The sequence below is a fragment of the Hippopotamus amphibius genome, chromosome 7, assembly GCF_030028045.1.
Source record: "Hippopotamus amphibius kiboko isolate mHipAmp2 chromosome 7, mHipAmp2.hap2, whole genome shotgun sequence".
NCBI classification, from domain to species: domain Eukaryota; kingdom Metazoa; phylum Chordata; class Mammalia; order Artiodactyla; family Hippopotamidae; genus Hippopotamus; species Hippopotamus amphibius.
This window is the reverse complement of record NC_080192.1, coordinates 72,267,789-72,286,571: the sequence shown is the minus strand read 5'-3', so window position 1 is coordinate 72,286,571 and position 18,783 is coordinate 72,267,789. Positions and strand designations below refer to the sequence as shown.

Here is an 18,783-nt window from a genome sequence, read left to right as displayed (position 1 = left end):
ATCCGTAAATTCAGAGTAATGGTAGACCTACCCCATGGGGTTGTTACGAGGTCTGGCACACAGTCAGAGCAATGCAAGGGTTCACTCGTTGTTATGATGACAAATCTCCTCTTCTGGAAGGGGCTCTGAGATGCACCAAGCCCCAGAAGTGTACCAGTGGCACAGCGGCTGGGCCAAGAGGACCCTGTGACAGCCCGTGGTCCTCCCCAGCTGGACCTGCAGTCAGCCAAGGGGTACTGGGTCTGGACAGGTGGCTATGTCCTGAAATGGCAGTAGAGACTGGCCAGCTGAAAATCCAGCGGGGACCTCAGCACACAGCAATGTGGGGACGTGCTGGTTCCCCAGCTGTTACAGCACATGTCACATGGGGCCCCACCAAGAAGTGACGGGCAACTACCGGCTCCCAACTACCAGCGTGGCTGAGCAAAAACCCCACGCTGTTCAGTCAAGCCCGGGAGGTGGTCGGCATTGTACCTGGAGAGGTGGCCTGAGAAACCACTGACGGGACGGAGTGTACTGTGAACGTCACTGGGTGACTTCCTTGTCCTCAGGTGGAAGGGAATCTTGGGATAGACCTCCCCCCACCCTAGCCCACCCCGAGTTCAGCTATGGAAAAAGCAAGATACATTTTTGCAACACTCGCCATGTTAACCCCCTATGGGAGGGCTGAGGAACTTGCTGGTGACTTCCCGTAAACAGGTATTCCTCCTCCTTCTGTTTCTGACCCAAAAAGGAACGATGCTGTGGGAAAGGGCACTTTTGAAAACAGGTTTCCCTGGGACTTCCCTGGTGGTGCAGTGGTTAAGAGTCCATGTTCCCAATGCAGGGGCCCCAGGTTCGATCCCTGGTCAGGGAACTAGATCCTGCATGCCGCAACAATGAATAGTTCACATGCCACAACTAAGGAGCCCACCTGCCACAGCTGGGACCCGACACAACCAAATAAAACATAAATAAATATTAAAAAAAAAAAGTTTTCCCTGAGATGAGCACCAAATGGGTGAAAAGGACTCCAGAAATTCCGCTGATTTCTGAAGCTTGATTCTCCTCTGACACCCTCAATAAACACTACCGTATATAGTCCATCTGCCTGTGCATCCAACTGTCCTTCCATCCAGCCACACACCCATTCATCTGTCTACTTATCCATCCATCCGTCTATCCAGTGAGGTCACGTACCTCCTGCAGCCTCCATACTCCTGCCTCACCATCCTAACGGTTGCTCATCTGAAATTACCAGAAAGAACTGTTGCACTGAGATACTTTTTTTCCCCACCTAATTTTTATCCCTTCAAAATTGCCTACTTTCATTAAGTTTGGCCATTTTGGAGAGAACATTTTCTAAAATGTGTCATAAACTTGTCTTCCTTTGAAAAAGAGGACACTCCAGCCACATCCTGTAAGTCTTTCCAGATGATCCAGGTCACTCTGAATGGAAGTCATCATGCTTTGTTGCAAAACCAGCAACTGTGGACCCTTAGGGCCTATTTACAGCTCTACACTAAATGGGCCCAGTTGCTCTGCTTTTGGATACTCACTTTTGTACTTTTTTTTCTGATGCTGAAATTCTACTCATCTGCCACTTCTTATAGCTCCTGGTATGCTTCTAGCAATTACTTCTTTAAATGGCCTTGGGCTGGGAAGATTGATTACCAAGTGTGTTAGAATTGTGTGTAAAGCAAGAGTCCTAGGTTCTTCCTTCTTTCTTTTTTTAAAAATTTATTATTATTAGTTTTAAAGAGGATAATTTTTTTGGGGGGCTGTATTGGGTCTTTGTTGCTGCATGCAGGATTTCTCTAGCTGTAGCAAGCAGGCTCAGTAGTTGTGGCGCGTGGGCTTAGTTGCTCCGCGGCATGTGGGATGTTCCCAGACCAGAGATTGAACCCGTGTCCCCTGCATTGGCAGGCAGATTCTTAACCACTGCACCACGAGGGAAATCCCTCTTTCCTTATTAGACACTCTTTTAGTTTTGAAGCACATGCGTCTCCTGCCTTTGTAACCCCCATGTTGGCTTCACTCTGGGTTCTCTGCTACACTCTAGGTTGGTAAGGTCCTTGGATGCATAAGCCCTGGAAGTGGAGGTGGCATAACACAGATGAATTGTTCTTCTTTGATTGTTATTGCTTTCTCTCTTAAAGAAGGGAAGGGACACCAGAGACTGTCCTGGCTGACTCCTCCCTCAAAGGAGGAGGAGATGGGGGCCCAGGGTGGGGCCAGCGGGGTCAGTGGTCTGAAGTGTTTGAGGGGGAGGGTGGCTGCTGGGCCCCACTGATAGCGGGCAGGTGGCTGTGGAAGGGACCGCTGCCTGCTCGTTCCTGCGGCGATGGCCTGTGCGCACGGGGGAGAGCCCGTGGACCCCAGAGGGGAGCCGCAGGCTCTGGAGCAGGACTGGCACCAGCGGTGAGATGGGCACTTGGGATGGGCATGGGGGGGAGTCTTGATAAACACCCCATTTCCTGACATACCCCACACAACACAGCAGCCCCAAGGATGGCTTGTTCAAATGCTCGAAGATGATGACATTCGAAACACAGACAAGCCCCTGCACTCACAAAGGGACATCCTTCTGTAGGTGAGCAGTGACCTGTCAGATGGAAACCTGACAGCATGCACTTGGCAGGGAGGGAGGGGCTCTACCCCTCCCCGCCCCCCACGCCGACATGGTGCCATGTGCTGCCCACCTGTGACAAATCCATCCTCTCTGAACTTGGACACAGTGACCCTGCTCAGGAAAGTGACACTCCCACTGACAATGGCACGTCCTTGCTCACGGGGATGCCCCCAGCACACGCTCACAGTGGGGCAGAGCCCTGCACACGCTCACACGTGTGCTCACATGCATGTACTCAGACACAGGCACACCCAGGGTCTTGGAGTCTGGGGGGCTGATCCCAATGTCCACCGCTTCCAGGATTTTTGTCAACCGCAGCCTGGCGCTGGGGAAGATTTGCTGCTTTGGCTTCGACATGGACTACACTCTGGCTGGTAGGGGGAGGGGAGCGTGGGGAATTTGGGGCTGGGGGAGCAGGCGGTGGGCACCAGCCGGCCTGCTCGGCCTGCAGCCTACAAATCCCCGGCCTTTGAGACGCTGGCCTTTGAGTTGCTGCTGGAGCGCCTGGTGTGCGTCGGGTACCCGCACGAGATCCTGCGCGACACCTACGACCCCACCTTCCCCACTAGGTGCGGGAGCCCGCGGGGTGGGAGGCTGTGCCCGGTCACCAGCCCTGGCGCCCCATCCACAAGCTCTGTGCCCTCTCCTAGGGGGCTGGTGTTCGACACGCTCTATGGAAACCTGCTGGAGGTGGACGCCCATGGGAACACGCTGCTGGGCACCCATGGCTTCTTCCTCCTCTCGGAGTAAGGGATGGGGCGGGAGGGCAAGGATGCTGGAGGAAAGACGGTGCGGGGGCGGGGGGTGACTCAGGCACACAGCAGAGGCCCAGCAATGCCAGCTGGATACGGAAGGAGAGAAGGATGGGTAGAGGTGGGAAGGAGTGGAAGGGCCTGGCGGGGCCTCTGGGAGGCGCTGGGTGGGGGGCACCACCGCACCCAGCCCACCCCCTCCCCAGGGCAGAGATTTGGAGCTTCTACCCCAGCAAGTTCATTCCGAGGGATGACCTGCAGCGGTTCCACATCCTCAACACAGTCTTCAGCCTACCTGGTGAGGGTGGATAGGGGTGAGGGAGGTGGTCCTTTGGTCCCGGCTTTGGCCTGGGAGCTGCTGCCTGGATCTTTGGGCCAATGGCTGACCAGTCTTCCCACCCCAGAAACGTTCCTCTACGCCTGCCTGGTGGACTTCTTCTCCGGCTACTCCCGCTATATCAAGTGAGTTCCATCACCCCCCAGCCCTGGGTGACCAGCAGGACACTGCATGACCCAAGGGCCAAGCCCTGAAGCGGGGGCCCAGCCAAGGGGCAGAGGCCCCTGCTAAGGGCTTTGAGGGGCTCCAGGATCTCAGTGGGAAGGCCTTCACTGTGGGGCCCCCAACCCTGTAAATGATGCCCCCAAGGGGTGACCCTCAGTGCAGGGTGACACCTGTCCAAGTGTCAGGCTCCCTGTGGATGGAGGGGTCCCCCTGGTAGGGCTCCAGAATTGGTGGTCACCTCAGGGACCCTTATCAGCCTCCCTCTTACCTGACCCTGCTGTGACACTGGCTATCAGCATGGGAACCTCTTCATGTCCTTCCAAGCCTCTTCCAGGATGTGACGGATGCCGTGGATAACGTTCACCATTCAGTGAGTGGCCCAGGCCCCTGGGTCTTCAGGCCCCCTAGGGCTTCACTCTTCTTCCCGTTGAGGATGGTGGATCCCCTACCTTGGATGCAGGCATGTGCACGTGTGCGCGCACACACACCCACACACACACTCACACGCACACACACGCACACACACACAGAACTCTGCTCCCTCCTGCAGGGCTGTCTCAAGGAGAAGACCCTGGAGGACTTGGAGAAATACGTGGAGAAGGATGTGAGTGGCCACAGACCAGGGTCATGACCAAGCCTGTGCCTGTGTGCCCCTCCTCCCCAGGGCAGTGGGGCTGCTCCCCCTTCCTGGCCTCCTCCCTCCAGATCTGGACAGAGCTCTGCACCCTGGCCTTGCTCTTGGCCTTCCTGCCTGGCCTGGGGCCCCCTGCCCGCGGGGCTGACACTTGAGAAGGGGCTCCCAGGGCATCCTCTCTCCGCCCCAGGCACGAATCCCCATCCTGCTGGGCAAGATGAAGGCGGTTGAGAAAGTGTTCCTGGCCACCACCAGCAGCTACAACTACACCCATGTGAGTGTGTATATTGTGGGTGTGTGTATGGGTGGGGACTCCCTCAGCCTCCAGGCCAGAGAACTGCTTCCTCTTGGCCCTGGGGACATTGAGGCACCGCAGGAAGCAGGGAGGGGGTGGGGAGGAGCCAAGACCCTGCTACTCCCACGGTCTGGTTGGTATCTTGGGTTCCATTTCTTGGCCTTTTAAGGACTCTTTGGAATAAGCAATTTCCCTGCTATCTTGCTCCTGTGGTCCCCAGGGTGCCCTGTGGGGTGAGGGCAGTGGCAGGTAGCGGCCCCTGGCCCAACCCAGCTGGGTGCCCTGACCCCTGCCCTGTCCCTGCCAGGCCATCCTGACCTACCTGTTTGGCACTGGTGAGGTGAGTGCCTGGCTGGGGGGAGGCTGTGTCAAGGGCGGGGAGGGTCAGGCCGGGCCACCTTGCTGAGGGCTCTTCCCATGTCCAGTCCTCCCCTCGAGGAAGAAGCAGGTGTGTGGGAGGGGTCATTTCACATGGCTGGGTGTGTTGGAACGTCCCCAAGGGGTGGGAGACCGGGGACCTCAGCCAGGCCATGGGAGGCGCCCGGAGGGGGTGGGGGAAGGCCACTTCGGCCTTGGAGGAAGCAATGAAGAGGCCGTCAGATGTCTGGGAGGAGCTGGATGGGGCGGAAGAGGGTGAGGCAGGGGGTGAGAAGAGGCCCTGGCAGGCCCGGGGGAGGGGAGTGCGATACACCCGGCAGCGACCTGGCAGGCAAGTGGGTGAGCAGGTCTCCAGCTCGGGGACTGTGCTCTTGTCCCATGTCCCTGGGTCTCTGACTCTGCGCTGTGAGTCTGGAGGCTGACACGACCCACGTGACATCCAACACTGGCCTCTGCTAATAGCTTTTGCGCACTTTCAGGCCGGTGTGGCTGGAGACGCTGGGTGGCCAGACCCCCCGGTTCCTGAGCCCCGGGATGTCTCATCTGGCTGAGAGGCAGGACCAGGGCACGTGGGGGGCCTGAGGCGCGAGGGCTGGAGAGCTTCCAGCGGTCCAGAGTGCGGCTGAGCCGGGGCAGGCATTCCAGCTGGGTGTGGTGGGGCAGGGGCGGGCGAGGGCCTGGCGGAGGACCTGTGAGCCTGGGTGGGTCAGAGTTCCCGGGCTAAGCGCCTGTGTCCGCCTGTGGCCCTCGTGCGCTGCCCCCACCCCCGCCCCCCAGGTGAGGCCACAGCCAGGCCCTGGGGGTCCTCCTTCCACCTGAGCGTGGTGGACACGCAGAAGCCCCGCTTCTCTGCGGAGGAAACGGGGCCGAGACGGGTCACCAGGGTAAGGCAGGGGCCGAGGCCCGTCCACCTCGACCCGTGGGCCACGCTGTGGGCAGGCAGCCCACCTCTCAGGCGTGACCTGCCCTTGGCAGCTGCTGCTCCGCTGTCTGTCTATCCCTGGAGCCAGGGAACCAGCGGACCCCTTCAGGGCCCTCTGCTGCCTCTCTCCACCCAAACCCCATGGTTACCCCTTCCAATCCCAGCCCCCTGCCCTCTCTGACCAGGGCACCCCGCTGCCCCCTCCAGGACACAGGCAAGCTCCGTGTGGGCACCTCCACGGGGCCCCACTGGCACTGTGCTGTCTGCTCTGGAGGTGCCGGCTTCCCACCACCTGCGCCGCCCTGCCCCGTCCCTCCACAGGCACCCTCCCTCAGCTAGGACCCCTTGGCCCCAGCCTGCCCTCAGCTACGTTCCCATGTCCCGAGCCTGCCTGCCAGGACAGGAAGGGCTGTGAGTGGGCCTCTCCACCTATGGCTGGGCAGGCTCGTCGGACATGGTGTGCGAGCTGCTCGGGGTGCGGGGGAAGGACATCCTGTACATCGGGGACCACATCTTTGGGGACATCCTCAAGTCTAAGGAGTGGCAGGGCTGGCGGACTTGCCTGGTGGTTCCTGATCCTTCCTGGGAGCTGGACATCTGGGACCGAGAGAAGGGTGAGCGGTGGGGGGCCAGTAGGGGGCACCGGCCACAGGTGCGGAGGGCCACATCTTCCCCTTGTTCCTGGGGGGGTTAGTAGTGACCATGATAATACCGTCCACTCTGTGGTTTATGAGAGTGGATCTATTTTATACATGAGGAAACAGAACCAGAGAGGTTAAGCGGTTTGCCCAAAGTCACACAGCCAGAAGGGCTAAAGCTGAGACTCAAATCCTGTCTCCTGACTCCAGAGCCCTGTGGTGTGTCTGTAGTCCCAGGTTTCCTTCTTCACCGGACCCCACCCTCCCCACACACCCTGAAGAATTTTAGTGAGTGGAAGGTCCACTTTCCCAGCTGGGAATAACTTGTATCCTCGGGGTCAGGAGTTGCATGAACCCAAACAATTCAGGCTCGTCCTAAGGGCTGTGTTTGAGTCATTGCCATGTGACCTTGGGTGGGTCACCTGACTCCCCGTCAACTTCCTTACTGTACCTGCTCTGCCCTGGGCGGTGTCTCACTCATGTAAGGAAAGGGTCAAGGATGTTACACACACAGCTGGGGGGGCCTAGACCCTGGTGACTTTTCCACCCGCACCTCAACTAGCTGAGCTAGGCCTGGATAAAGGTGGCCAGGGCCGTCACGCTCCCTGTCCCCCGACCACTTTTCAGAGCAAATGGAGGAGCTGAAGAGGCTGGACATGTGATTGGCAGACCTGTACCAGTGAGAGCCCTGACCTGTGACCCCTGCCTGGGGAGGGGAGCAGGATGGGGGGGGAGTGGTGGTCGAGGTCCAGGCCTGGCATTGGGGTCCTTGCCAGGGTGGTCAGGAAATCATGATCTTTTTCAGGTTGGGCTTCCCTAGTAAACTGGACTTTGGGACCCCTCTGACCCCCTTGGGGCACTCACACTGTGACCTCTCGCCCTTCCTGCTGACCCACCAGCTTGGACTCGGGACGCTTACCCTCCCACACATGGGCACACACCCAGCCCGGCGCCCCCACTGGGTGCCCGCGCAGTGCCCCGCTCCCCACCCGATCTGGGGAGGTTGCGCCTGGAGCCTGGGAACCCGGCTCCTCTCCTCCTGGGTCACGTGGCCATTTTTGCACCAGGTACATGGGTGATAGCAGTTACGGGCTGCAAATCATCAACTCCACCAAGAGGAAGATTCGGGTAAGAGCGGGGTGCGGAGGGAGGAGGGGTGGGCCCAGCGGGGCTGAGGGTGGGGCGTGTGCCTCCGGGCTGCCTGCCAGATCGGCTCTGTCCCAGGTCCCCAGAGCTCAATAATGACTCCCGCACTCTCCAGGAGAGCCACCTGGCCTTGTCTGCCGGCGCCCTCTGCTGGCCATGTTCCGAATGACAGCAGTGTGCTCTTGAAGGGCCTACGGGGTGATGGGTGGGGCTTGGCCCGTTTCTCAGTCTCCACCATTAACCCTGAGAAGTGCAGGCCTCCTGGGTTGGGTCCTCATGCAACCGACTACCCAGCTAGCGTCTGGGGTTAGCCAGACAAGAGGCCTGAGAAGATGGGATATAGAGCCGGTGAGCCGGTGTGTCTGGGTAAGGAAAGGACACGTTCCCTTGTGGCATTACTGACCAGTCGCCAAAGCTGGGAGAGTCCTACAGGGCACACCAAGGGGATTCGGACCACTTGGGCCTCCCAGGCCCGGCGGGGACCAATAGTGAAGAATCTTTGCTGAGCCTCTTGTAGGGTATACAGCCATTCATGCCATTCCATCCTCCTACAGCCCTGGGAGGTGGGCTGGGCAGCGATTGTCACCCTGTTTTACAGATAGGGAAACTGAGGCACAGAGAGAGGAACTAGCATACTCTTGGTCACTCTGGGGGTAACGTCTGGACCAGTTTTTTAGACTCTAAAAGCACCGCCTGTGATGAGGTGGGGGCCTGTGGTGGGGGTGGGGGTGGGGGTGGCGGAGTGGGAGCTGGGCGTGTGAGCCTCCGCAAAGCCCTCTGTGGGGGCATCAGAAGGTAAGTGAGGCTGAGTGTTTAGTGCGGGATGGCTCTCCAGGGCCAGGCAGGAAACCAAGTGTGAGGAAAGCGGGAAGTGGGGCCCATGGCAAGGCAGGGAGCTGCCCCACCTCCCAAAGCCCCGGTCTGGCCGGGCAACACAGCAGCCCTTTCCCCGTGGTGGGCGAGGGCCTCAGTGTCCTCAGGTGACAGCTACCCAGGAGGGCAGAGCTGGGCCTGGCTCTCGCGGGTGAGATCACCCATGGGTGATGCATGTCCAGGGGGATGGGATCTCGAATCAGCGAGCTGCCCCTGGGCCAGTGAGTCAGCCGGGAGCCGGACCTGTGCTACAGCGCGATGGGCTACTTCCGCGGCGGCTTCCGCCAGACGCTCTTCTCCAGCCAGCTGATGCGCTACGCTGACCTCTATACGGCCACCTGCCTCAACTTCCTGTACCACCCGCTCAGCTCGCTGTACCTTCCGGCCCCGGAGCTGGTGGGTCCCTGCAGAAACTCCTTGGCATCCCTGACCGTCCGTCCCAGAAGGATCCATTGGTCCCCAGCCCTGCCAAGAGCTTTTGAGGTCACCAGACCCACTCTCCTGCCTCCAGGCACAAGTGGGTCAAACCCTTGCAGATAACTGTCCACACAGTAAAAAAAAAATGCTCAGGAGGGGTTACGGTTGTATAGATAAGATGCCTCTGCTGGGAAGTTTTCCTCCTGCCCTCCTGCTTTAAACTGAAACCACATTATCTCCCTAGTATGTATGATACCGGTTTCAAGGAGGAAGGCTATGGTCCCCCCTACCCTCAGTACATATACAGTGATGGCAGAAGAAGTGGACCAAACAGCAGATGATACAGTAAACACTCCAGCTGGTTTTCCTCTGGAAACCCTGGAGATGCTTCTGGGTCAAGAGCAGGGAAGTAGAGGCAGTGATGACGCCATAGGGTTCACAGGGGCCGTGGGACTGACCAGTGCAGAGCTCCCCGGAGCACGTAGGTCCCCCTCCCAACCAGTGGTCAATATTTCCAGTGTAGATGATGTACTGTCTGCAGTCAAGGACGTGAACTTGAAACTAGTTCTCTTGGGCTCCGTGAACCCTGCTTTTCTTGTCACTCTCAGCTGCCTTCCTGATATTTGAGAGGAGGAAAAACCATTTTATGTTTCTGGGCTGGGTTTTTTTTTTTTTAATCGATTCTGCTGAATGCTTAATATAACCTAGCAAAATAGATTTTCTTCTCCTCATTTTACCACTGGTGAATTGGAAGTGCAGAGAACCTAAGTCACTTGTGGTCACACTGCTGGTTGACTGACTGCAGAGTCAGGATTTGAACTCAAGGCTGCTGAAGTCAGGGCGGATGTGCTCTGTCCCCTGCATCACACTGCCACTCGCTGGCGGAACTGAGCGCTCACTGAGAAGCCTTATCTTCTCACTGTGCAGGCTTATCTCATTTCTCAGCTTTTTTTAAAAAATTTTTTTCTCATACGTGGACACGTATATGTCTCTATATATACATATATATGTGTATATATATGCATTTATTCCATTTCATTTTGTTTTCCATTTCTTTTTAAAAAAATTTATTTATTTTATTTATTTGGCCCTGCCAGGTCTTAGCTGTGGCACACAGGATGGTCAGTGCTGCGTGCATGTGGGATCTAGTTCCCTGACCAGGGATCAAACCCCGGCCCCTTGCATAGTGAGCTCAGAGTCTTAACCACTGGACCACTGGGAAGTCCCTCTCTGGGCTTTTAGATGAACACGGTTGAAGAATTCCTGTTGGCAAAGCCGAGGGTCTGAGGCATTGTTATCGTGCTATTAGACATCGTTGCTAAAGTAGAGACCAGACAGGTGAAGAAAAAGCATCCCGAGTGCCAAGGTGAAAAGAAACCTGACCTTTACCGAGCCTTGCTGCCTAGGAAGTCCATCTGCCAGAACCTTCCTTCTCCTGCTGACCCTCCTGGGCTCCCTTTTCTGCAGTATCACTGGGCAGGAAGCTGACAGCTGTGGGCAGAGGATGGAGTTGGGGGGAGGTGTCTCTGCATAACTGGGGACTCTGGGAGGGCTGCACCACCGAAGGAGCTCCTCCACCTCCTGCTGCGTTGGTCCCTACAGATGCCCCATGAGTCAGCAATGGAGCAAGAACGGGTCAATCTGGGTCCCGCCTCCCACCTTCTCTCCTGCAGCCAGAAGGTGAGTTTCTGGGAAGTGGGAGGAGCCACCTGGCTCGCTTAGGGGCTACCCCGGGGCTAGAGTAGGGGTCTCAGTGGAGCAATATCAACCCAAGTGGGCATTTGGGAGATTTGCAGGAGCTATTTTGCCTTCAAGTGCAATCATTCCTGAGAATTTACATAGAAATACATATTATGTTATTATATGTTGCTTTTCATTTCTCATATGTTATAGTTAGGGTATCATATGATTTTTAAGATTATAGAGACAATCATATCTGCAAATTTCAATTCAGGATAGAAAAGAGGAAATGAAAATATTTTTTATGTATTTATTATGCATTTATTTTTTTATTGAAGTATAGTTGATTTACAATGTTGTGTTAGAAAATATTTGGTTTTAAAATGAGGCATTGGATCCAAGAGGGCTGAGAACCACTGGCTCTCAGCCCAGACTCATAGGTTCTGCTCAGTGGGGTCAGCTGACTGTACTGGGGCACCTCTCCACACCACTTTCGGCTCAGTCCTCTGACAGAGCCATTCCCATTCTGGGAGAGGTCGCAGAACACAGACTCTCCCTGGCCAGGCGGCTTTTATGGACACAGTGTATAGGGACTTCTGCTTCGACCCCTCTGTGACTTTGTGCTGCCCACCTGCCCTTTGAGTGGAGACCCAGGCTTTCCTGAATGGCAGGCTTGGCTCCTAGCCTGGTTCTGCAGCCCTGAACCCTGCAAGAGCGTTCCTGTTTCTACCCTGGCGTTTCCCAGGGCTTGATTTTCAAAATGTCCATCTCATAGTTTCCCTTTAGCTTGGTGGCTCCAGGCTCAGTGTGCATTCTTTCCATCTCCTGCAAGCCCCACAAGGTAGAAACTGAATTGTAAACCACTTTATTCCTGCCCACTCCTGTCCAGGAGCTCAAAATTCAAGCACATCAATAACCTTTAATCAGTGGTTTGCAACTATTTTTCCCTCCCAACCCACCAGAGGGCTGGACCCAATCCCATCTGTAACTGCGTGTTCTCTGGGGATGTGTTGGTTTCTCTACCCCTTCATCTCCATCCCAGCCCAGACTAGGGCATTTTGACACATTTTCTACCCCTGGTTGGGAGTCACTGTGTGAACTTGGGAGGGTTTCATAATCAGCTTTCTTTGTTTCTTGGAAGGCTGAGGGTGAAGAGAGAGACGAGGCTCAGGAGGGCTGTGAGGAGGCAGACTGAATCCAGGATGTAGGCTGGCATCATGGTCATCTTCTACTTGAGACATTTTTCAGATAACAGGAAAACTATGGAAGAGAGACAAAGCAACCAGATTGAAATCTCCTAAATGTCACAGATTTGGAGCCCGAGAGCACTTCTTTTAGGGAGGAGGAAGCTGTATTGCTCTCATCCTGGAGGGCATCCGTCCCTGGCCTCTGGGCCATGTGTGTGTAACAAGTGGAATTATTTTACCCAGTTCCCCTAAGCATATCCTTTCACATCCAGTTTTATTTGTATCCATTTCTTTTTAAAAATAGCTTTTCTGTGCATGTTTGATCCCATTACTAGTAACAACAATACCTAATTGGCTATAGATGACCTCATTAACTGTTCTTTCCAGGTTACTATGAAAGACAGTAAAGGAGATAGCCCAGACGTCTTTGAACTTGATGTATACATGCATTAAAAACTATCAAAAGTCCTACTCATGATTTTAAAACCTGATGCTTTATTTTAGTAGGAGCTCCTCCATGGTGTTAAGCCCTGACCCTTCACTGATTTGAGTTCACTTTTCTTGTTAATGGTATCATCTGGCATTCATACGGAGGCTTAGAAGGAATATATTTACATGTTTGAAATGACAAAACAAACTCTTGAAGGAATTGGTCTATGACACAGTTCACTAGTTTTATTTTCTGCGGATAAACAAGGGAAACATTTGGAAATCTGAGGATAAATAAGGAGCAACAGGCTGCGTGCTCAGAGTTCACAGTCATTTTCTTATATCTCCTGTACATTTCAGAAGCTTCCAGGCCTTTCATTTTTCTTCCTGGGTTGACTTTTGGGTCTCAGAGCCTGCAGGGGCAGGATACCCAGGCAAGGACTGGGTATCCGTGGCCTTGTGTCTTTTTTGTTTGTTTGTTTAAATATTTATTTAGGACTTCCCTAGTGGCACAGTGGTTAAGAATCTGCCTGCCAACACAGGGGACATGGGTTCGAGCCCTGGGCTGGGAAGATCCCACATGCTATGGAGCAACTAAACCCGTGCGCCACAGCTACTGAGCATGTGCTCTAGAGCCCGTGAGCTGCAACCACTGAAGCTGTGCACCTGGAGCCCGAGCTCCACCACAAGAGAAGCCACCGCAACGAGAAGCCCTTGCACCCCAACAGAATAGCCCCCACTCACCACAACTAGAGGAAGCCTGTGCGCAGCAACAAAGACCCAACACAGCTAAAAATAAATAAGTATTAAAAAAATATTTATTTGGTTGCACTGGGTCTTAGTTGTGCCAGGCAGCTCCTTAGTTGTGGCATGTGAACTCTTAGTTGCGGCATGTGGGATCTAGTTCCCTGACCAGGGATCGAACCTGGGCCCCCTGCATTGGGAACATGGAGTCTTAACCACTGTGCCACCCAGGGAAGTCCCTAAACCTTGGATTCTTATTCAAGGGCTAGAGGATAGTATTTTACCAGGAAAATTGCTCAGACCCTAGTGCCCATGCTTTTCTGGAAAGGTGCTAAATACAAAATACAAAAATGAACCCTTAGAATTCCCTCCTAGGGTAAAGAGAGAGCAGAAAAGGCCTGGGGGGATAATCGGCCTGGCAGAAGACCCTTAAGGGGTCTGAGGAAGAGAGTGAAGGGGACGAGGAAGGGGAGGGGGAGGGGGAGAGTGAGGGGGAAGGGGAGGGGGAGGGGGAGGGGAGAGACACCTGCAAAGGGAAGGGGAGCGGTGGCCAGAGGACCCTTCATATGCTTTTCCTTCTGCCCGAGGCACCCCTGCCGCTGCTCTTCCCTCACATCGCAGGGGGCCGCCCCCCGCCCCCACCTGAGTCTCTCTGCCAAGGACCTCTTTCTCAGGATTGTCACACGTCGACATTTGTGATTCTTTAACATGTGTCCCCAGTAGACGTGTGGCTCCTTGAGGACAGGTCCTTTGGGTCCTCGCTGTATCTCTGGCTTCCAGTGTTAGGTGTTTTATCGAGTGAACCATATAACTGATTTATTACTCTGGGTCGGCTTGTAGAATTGCAGGGGAAAGGGTGGTGCTCAGGATATATCATAAGACAAGAGGAAGTGGGGAGAGGTTATACGGCTTTGGATTAGAGCCCTCCTCAACTCTTAGGAGCTCACCTGAGGCAGGGTAGGGTGGGAGATATTTCTAGCTAGGGGTTGTCCATTTGACGCAGGTGTTTTTTTTTTTGTTTTTTTTTTTTAACTGTGTGTCACCTCTGTCCTCATTTATCTACACCTTAGAGATATACTCCATCACTCCTAAGACTGTGGTAGACACCGGCAGTCATACCCCATTTCTGGAAAAATTTTTAGTCGGGCATGTGGGCACCCCAGAGACATTTCCCAGCTGCCTTTAAAGATGAGTGAGGACATGTGACTGAGTTCTGGTCCTTCCCACAGTAAGTGGAAATAAGGTATCCAACTTCCAGGTTGTGACCTTAAAAGGAGAGCATGCCTTCCACTCCCTCGCTTCCCCGTTCCCAGCGGCCGCCACGTGAAACTGGTTGGGAGCCATCGTTGGCCACACGCGTGAGGCCGCACCCTGGGGATGGCGGAGCCCCGAGACACACGTGGTCTGGGCCTGGCACAGCTGAGCACTGGCTGTTTCACCGGGATTGCTGATGGGAGAGAGATGCATTTCCAGTTGCTACTAGTTATAGTGGCTGAATCGGTATCTGAGTTCCAGCACCCAGCCCAGGGCAGGCAGAAATGAAGAGAAGCACCATCCCCGCGCCAGGGACCTTGTGGTAAACATGTGATCAATCACTTCATCTGGAGGATAAATGATAGCACTTTGCGTATCACCGTGATTCCTGTTTGGTAAGTTGGGAACAGTTCAAGAATTTCTTTCTTAGATTTGCTCTTTCCTTATCACCATCCTGGTCCTCATTTCCATACTTTAAATAGAGATAGGAGTTTAAAGCTCTGGACTTGGAGCCAGGCAGCTCTGAGTTTGAAATTTCAGCCCTTCCATTTACTGTTTCGCGTTGTTGCCATACCTATGCCACAGGGCTATGGTGAGAATGCAGTGAGATGATATGCCTGGAAGGTGGCCAGGGCAAACATGAAATAAAGTTTCCTATACTACTGTATGTGTGTGTACTAGTCGGGATTTTTTCCCCTAGCAACTGACAGAAATGTAAATAAAACTGGCTTAAGAATAAGGGAATTGATTGTCTCCTATCATTGAAAAGTACAGGGCTCGGTCAGCTCCAGGCTTTAGCCAGGGGCTCAAATGATGTCACTGGATGTAACCTCACTCGCTTCAGCTCTCAGGCTTTTTTTGTGTTGGTGCCATTCTCTAGGAGGTTTTTTCTCCATGGTTATAAGAAGGTTTACAGATTTTCATCATATCTTTTCAGCAACTCTGCCAGGAAGAGTCTCTTTCCAACAAGGCTGGGAAACGAGTCTCACTGGTTTTAAGTGAGACATAACCCCATTGTCCAAAGAATGCCACTGGCCAGGAGAGACTGGGCTCTGATTGGCCTGGCCTGGGTCACACACTCATGTGGGTGGAGTCCATCCTTCTTAAGCTAAAGACTGTGAGCGGGAAAGAGGTGGTTCTAAGGAAATTAGGGCTCTCAGTAGAAGGACTACATGCCAGGCAGGTACAACAGATGTCTTTTATAGCATGAGTGCCTGGTACCTAGTGAACAGTAGTAAATGTGAACTGTCATGCCTCCTCTCCTTGTCCTTCTGGTTCCCGGTCACTCTGCACCCGGATGCCAGTATACAACCATCCTTGTTTATCTTCCTTTAACACTCACTTTGCACTCCCCTCTTCTAAGGAGCTGAACATTAGACTTAATTTCTTGCTGAGGCCTGTATCTTCACTGCAATCCCCTATGAATCTTCCTCCCAAGTGATTAAGGGCCTGCTTTCTTTCCTTCCCTCTCTTTCTCCTTCCTGCCCTGGGTTTCTAGGAGCAGCTACTTACTAAACAAGAGGGTTCCTAACAACCTACAAAGAGCTCCAGAAGTAGGGTGCAGTTTTCTGCAGTTGCTGTACCACTCCCCATCATTTCCACATTCTTTCATATCTTGAAGATGCTACTTAGTTTAATTAGGCTGTTTAAAACCTCCACTTTGTCAGTTTGAAAGCTATACATTATTAGATGCCAACAGTTCAACCTACATTGTTAGTACCCAGGGGGGGTGCTGTGAGACAGCCTGCTGGGAACCGCCAATAATGAAGCTGTACTTCTGAGAACTGAGCTGTGATACTGAGACAATGCTTCTGAGGAGAGAGAGACATAAAATCAGCATAGACAACTGATTCCCAGGTTGGGGTGGGGAGGGGTGGGCATTAGGTGGCAAGGATGAACCATGTGAAGCCAAAGAATAGGTAACGCGTAAAGGCGGCAGCGCAGGTCCAGTCAAGAGGACTGGTCCACGGGCGTGAGGTAGAGTGCCTGAGGTCTGAGGCAAGGACGTTCCTAACGAGCAGGGATGTGCTTCAGACTCTTTTCATCTGGTGAGTTTGAATATTTGATTTCCCCAAGTCCCGTTTTTAGCTTCCGTGACTTCTAAACAACCCCTTGGGCATTATTTGGCTTCAGAGGTAAAGTGAGTCTGTCTGAAGCGAAGGAAAGAGCTGGCTGTGTGGATTCCTGCATTTTGGTTGTGGTGACAATCTATATCTCATTGAAAGTTAGTCTATTAGCATAATGGCTTTATAGCTCAGTTTTATGAACCTTGGTTTTATAAATCTGACTTAGAGAGATGGATCTGCTTCCCCCACAATGGAAAAGTCCACATCCTGGGTGAGGCTGATGGTCAGATCAAGGTGAGTTCTCCAGGATCATGGAAGGTCCCTGTGAGGCCTCTTGGGATAGCCTATTGGTGTTTCCCCAGACATATTCCTAATTCACTAGGCCAAGCAACCACCACTGTTTTCTGTAATAAATATGATAAATGAATAAGCAGGAATGAACAAAAGTCAGTTCTTTTAAAAGATAATACATAAATATTAGGAAAACTAAAATCTAAAATACATCGGCTAGGCTCGTCTATACATCATATTTACACAATGATTGTGATTTTACCTTTCCACAAGCAGTTGCCCAGGAGGAAGGAAAGGTGACCTATGATAGTCTCTAGGGCTTAGGTGTCTTCTCGGGCCAGAGCAGAGAACTGAAGTGAAGAGGCAAGGGTCCTCTCCCCAGCCCTCGCTGCTGCTCCCTTTTGTTTTTATTTGAAGCATTTCTGAATAACAAATGCAAAATTAGGTTTGAATATAAACAGCTAGATGACCACCCCAGTTCAGGATTGTGTATCATTAGAGGAGACCAGGCACAGAAAGGATGTGAGTCACCCCTCATCTCCAGGGATCTGTGACGGAAGTCAAAGATCACATATAAAAATCATTTGTGGTCTCTGAGCAAAGGCACAGCCGCTAAAAACTCATCTGCAAAATGAGGGGATTTCACCAGGTGGTCTGTCATGCGCCCCCTAGCGGGGAAGGCTGGTTTCTAAGCTCAGATCTTCCATGCTGGAAGGACTTGCTTTCTCTGCTAAGGTGGATGCAGGAAGGAAAGTCTATCATATTGTGGAATTGACCTTCTGATATAAAAAATAACTATACTAGGATTAAGGTAGATCAATAAAATTCAAATTTTCACTATACTTGTGGGGTAAATTAATTTTCAAAAGTTTGAAATTTATGTATGCTGTGAAACTGTGGCAAACTACAGTCTTAAATATACCAAGCTTTCCTGTGGGGGTGTAAAATTTGAGAGTAAGCCCAGTGAATTACTTTCCAAGTCCTGGGGCCTATAGTCTGCATCCACGATGCCTCGCTGTTATATAGTATCTCTCAGGTCACCTGGATAAGTGCATTTCTTATTTCATGGAGGCTTTTTTTTAAAAAAAAAAGCATCAAGAAATTACGCTTCAAGGACTTGAAACCCTAATGTTACAGGCAAAGCCTCATTTTTGCGGAATATAAAACACTCTGTCTCTTCCACTTCTAAGAGCTCGTTGAGAGAAGCCACCACTAGGTCATGTTCCTGCAGCATTTCCGGGTAGCGGGAGACGGCGCGCTCGATCCTGGCTGAACGCCGCACAGGAGTGATCAGCTTCATGTCGTGCACTTCTGGCATTCCGTTTACTCTGAGAGACAGCAAGAGATGCATTCAAAACCTTGTAACTTCTTTTGAAATTCTACTTGTTATTCTTTATTTTTTCTTATCCCCCCTAATAAAACACTAGAGACAGTTCAATGTAGGCTGATATAAGCGATGTGTCTAGAGCAGCTCTGGTTCTAAGATGGACGTTCCCTGATTGTCAGAATGAACTGGGTGGTGTCCACCTGCTCTCAGATGGTGTCAGCATAGGGACTTAACTGAATGGTTAAGTGTGGTTTTATTTGAAGTCAACTACTTGGAGGTGTTTGTTTATTCCATAAACTTTCAAAGAGTTGACAGATTTTGAGGAATTGGGCCTAACACCACATGAGGCTGGACTAATGAATTCTAAGATTCTCTCTAGCTTTGACAGTAAGTTATTTAAAAAACATCTTTTAAGATGGCGGACCAAACCACAAATTGAAACTTGGAACAAATTGGGCATCTTCCTGGTAAACTTGAATGCATTCCAATAACAGGCAGCCTGGAAGATAAACTGCAGTGACCTTTCCAGTGAATTCTGGCCACATGTCACAAAACCACTGATTACATTAGCCTCACAAAACTCGAGGCCAGTCTCATGAGAACTCTCATAACAAATTCCGGAGCCAGTAAGAGGTGG

At 52.6% G+C, this 18,783-nt stretch overlaps 2 protein-coding genes across 7 annotated transcripts in view; one reads left to right on the top strand and one right to left on the bottom strand.

Annotated features, from left to right (window-relative positions):
* The first annotated feature begins 2,323 nt into the window (after nt 1-2,323).
* NT5DC4 (5'-nucleotidase domain containing 4) lies at nt 2,324-14,535 on the top strand. Its single transcript, XM_057743362.1, is given in 18 exon segments — nt 2,324-2,400; nt 2,912-2,985; nt 3,063-3,180; nt 3,262-3,357; nt 3,555-3,661; nt 3,768-3,825; nt 4,122-4,183; nt 4,186-4,235; nt 4,416-4,469; nt 4,690-4,773; nt 5,102-5,138; nt 5,950-6,077; nt 6,302-6,368; nt 6,538-6,708; nt 7,360-7,411; nt 7,800-7,860; nt 10,771-10,848; nt 14,467-14,535. Coding segments are annotated over 18 exon segments (1,443 nt in total).
* The window catches only part of CKAP2L (cytoskeleton associated protein 2 like), a 29,410-nt gene continuing 21,838 nt past the window's right edge, over nt 11,212-18,783 (bottom strand). For 3 of the 6 annotated variants that reach the window (XM_057742468.1, XM_057742469.1, XM_057742471.1), the window contains exon 9: nt 16,348-18,147. In XM_057742468.1, coding sequence (XP_057598451.1) covers nt 17,922-18,147 — 226 coding nt within the window. In that variant the 3' untranslated portion in view covers nt 16,348-17,921. Of the gene's footprint in view, nt 12,109-16,346; nt 18,148-18,783 lie in introns of those variants that run through there. The other 3 variants (XM_057742467.1, XM_057742466.1, XR_009054764.1) reach the window with 2 other exon arrangements.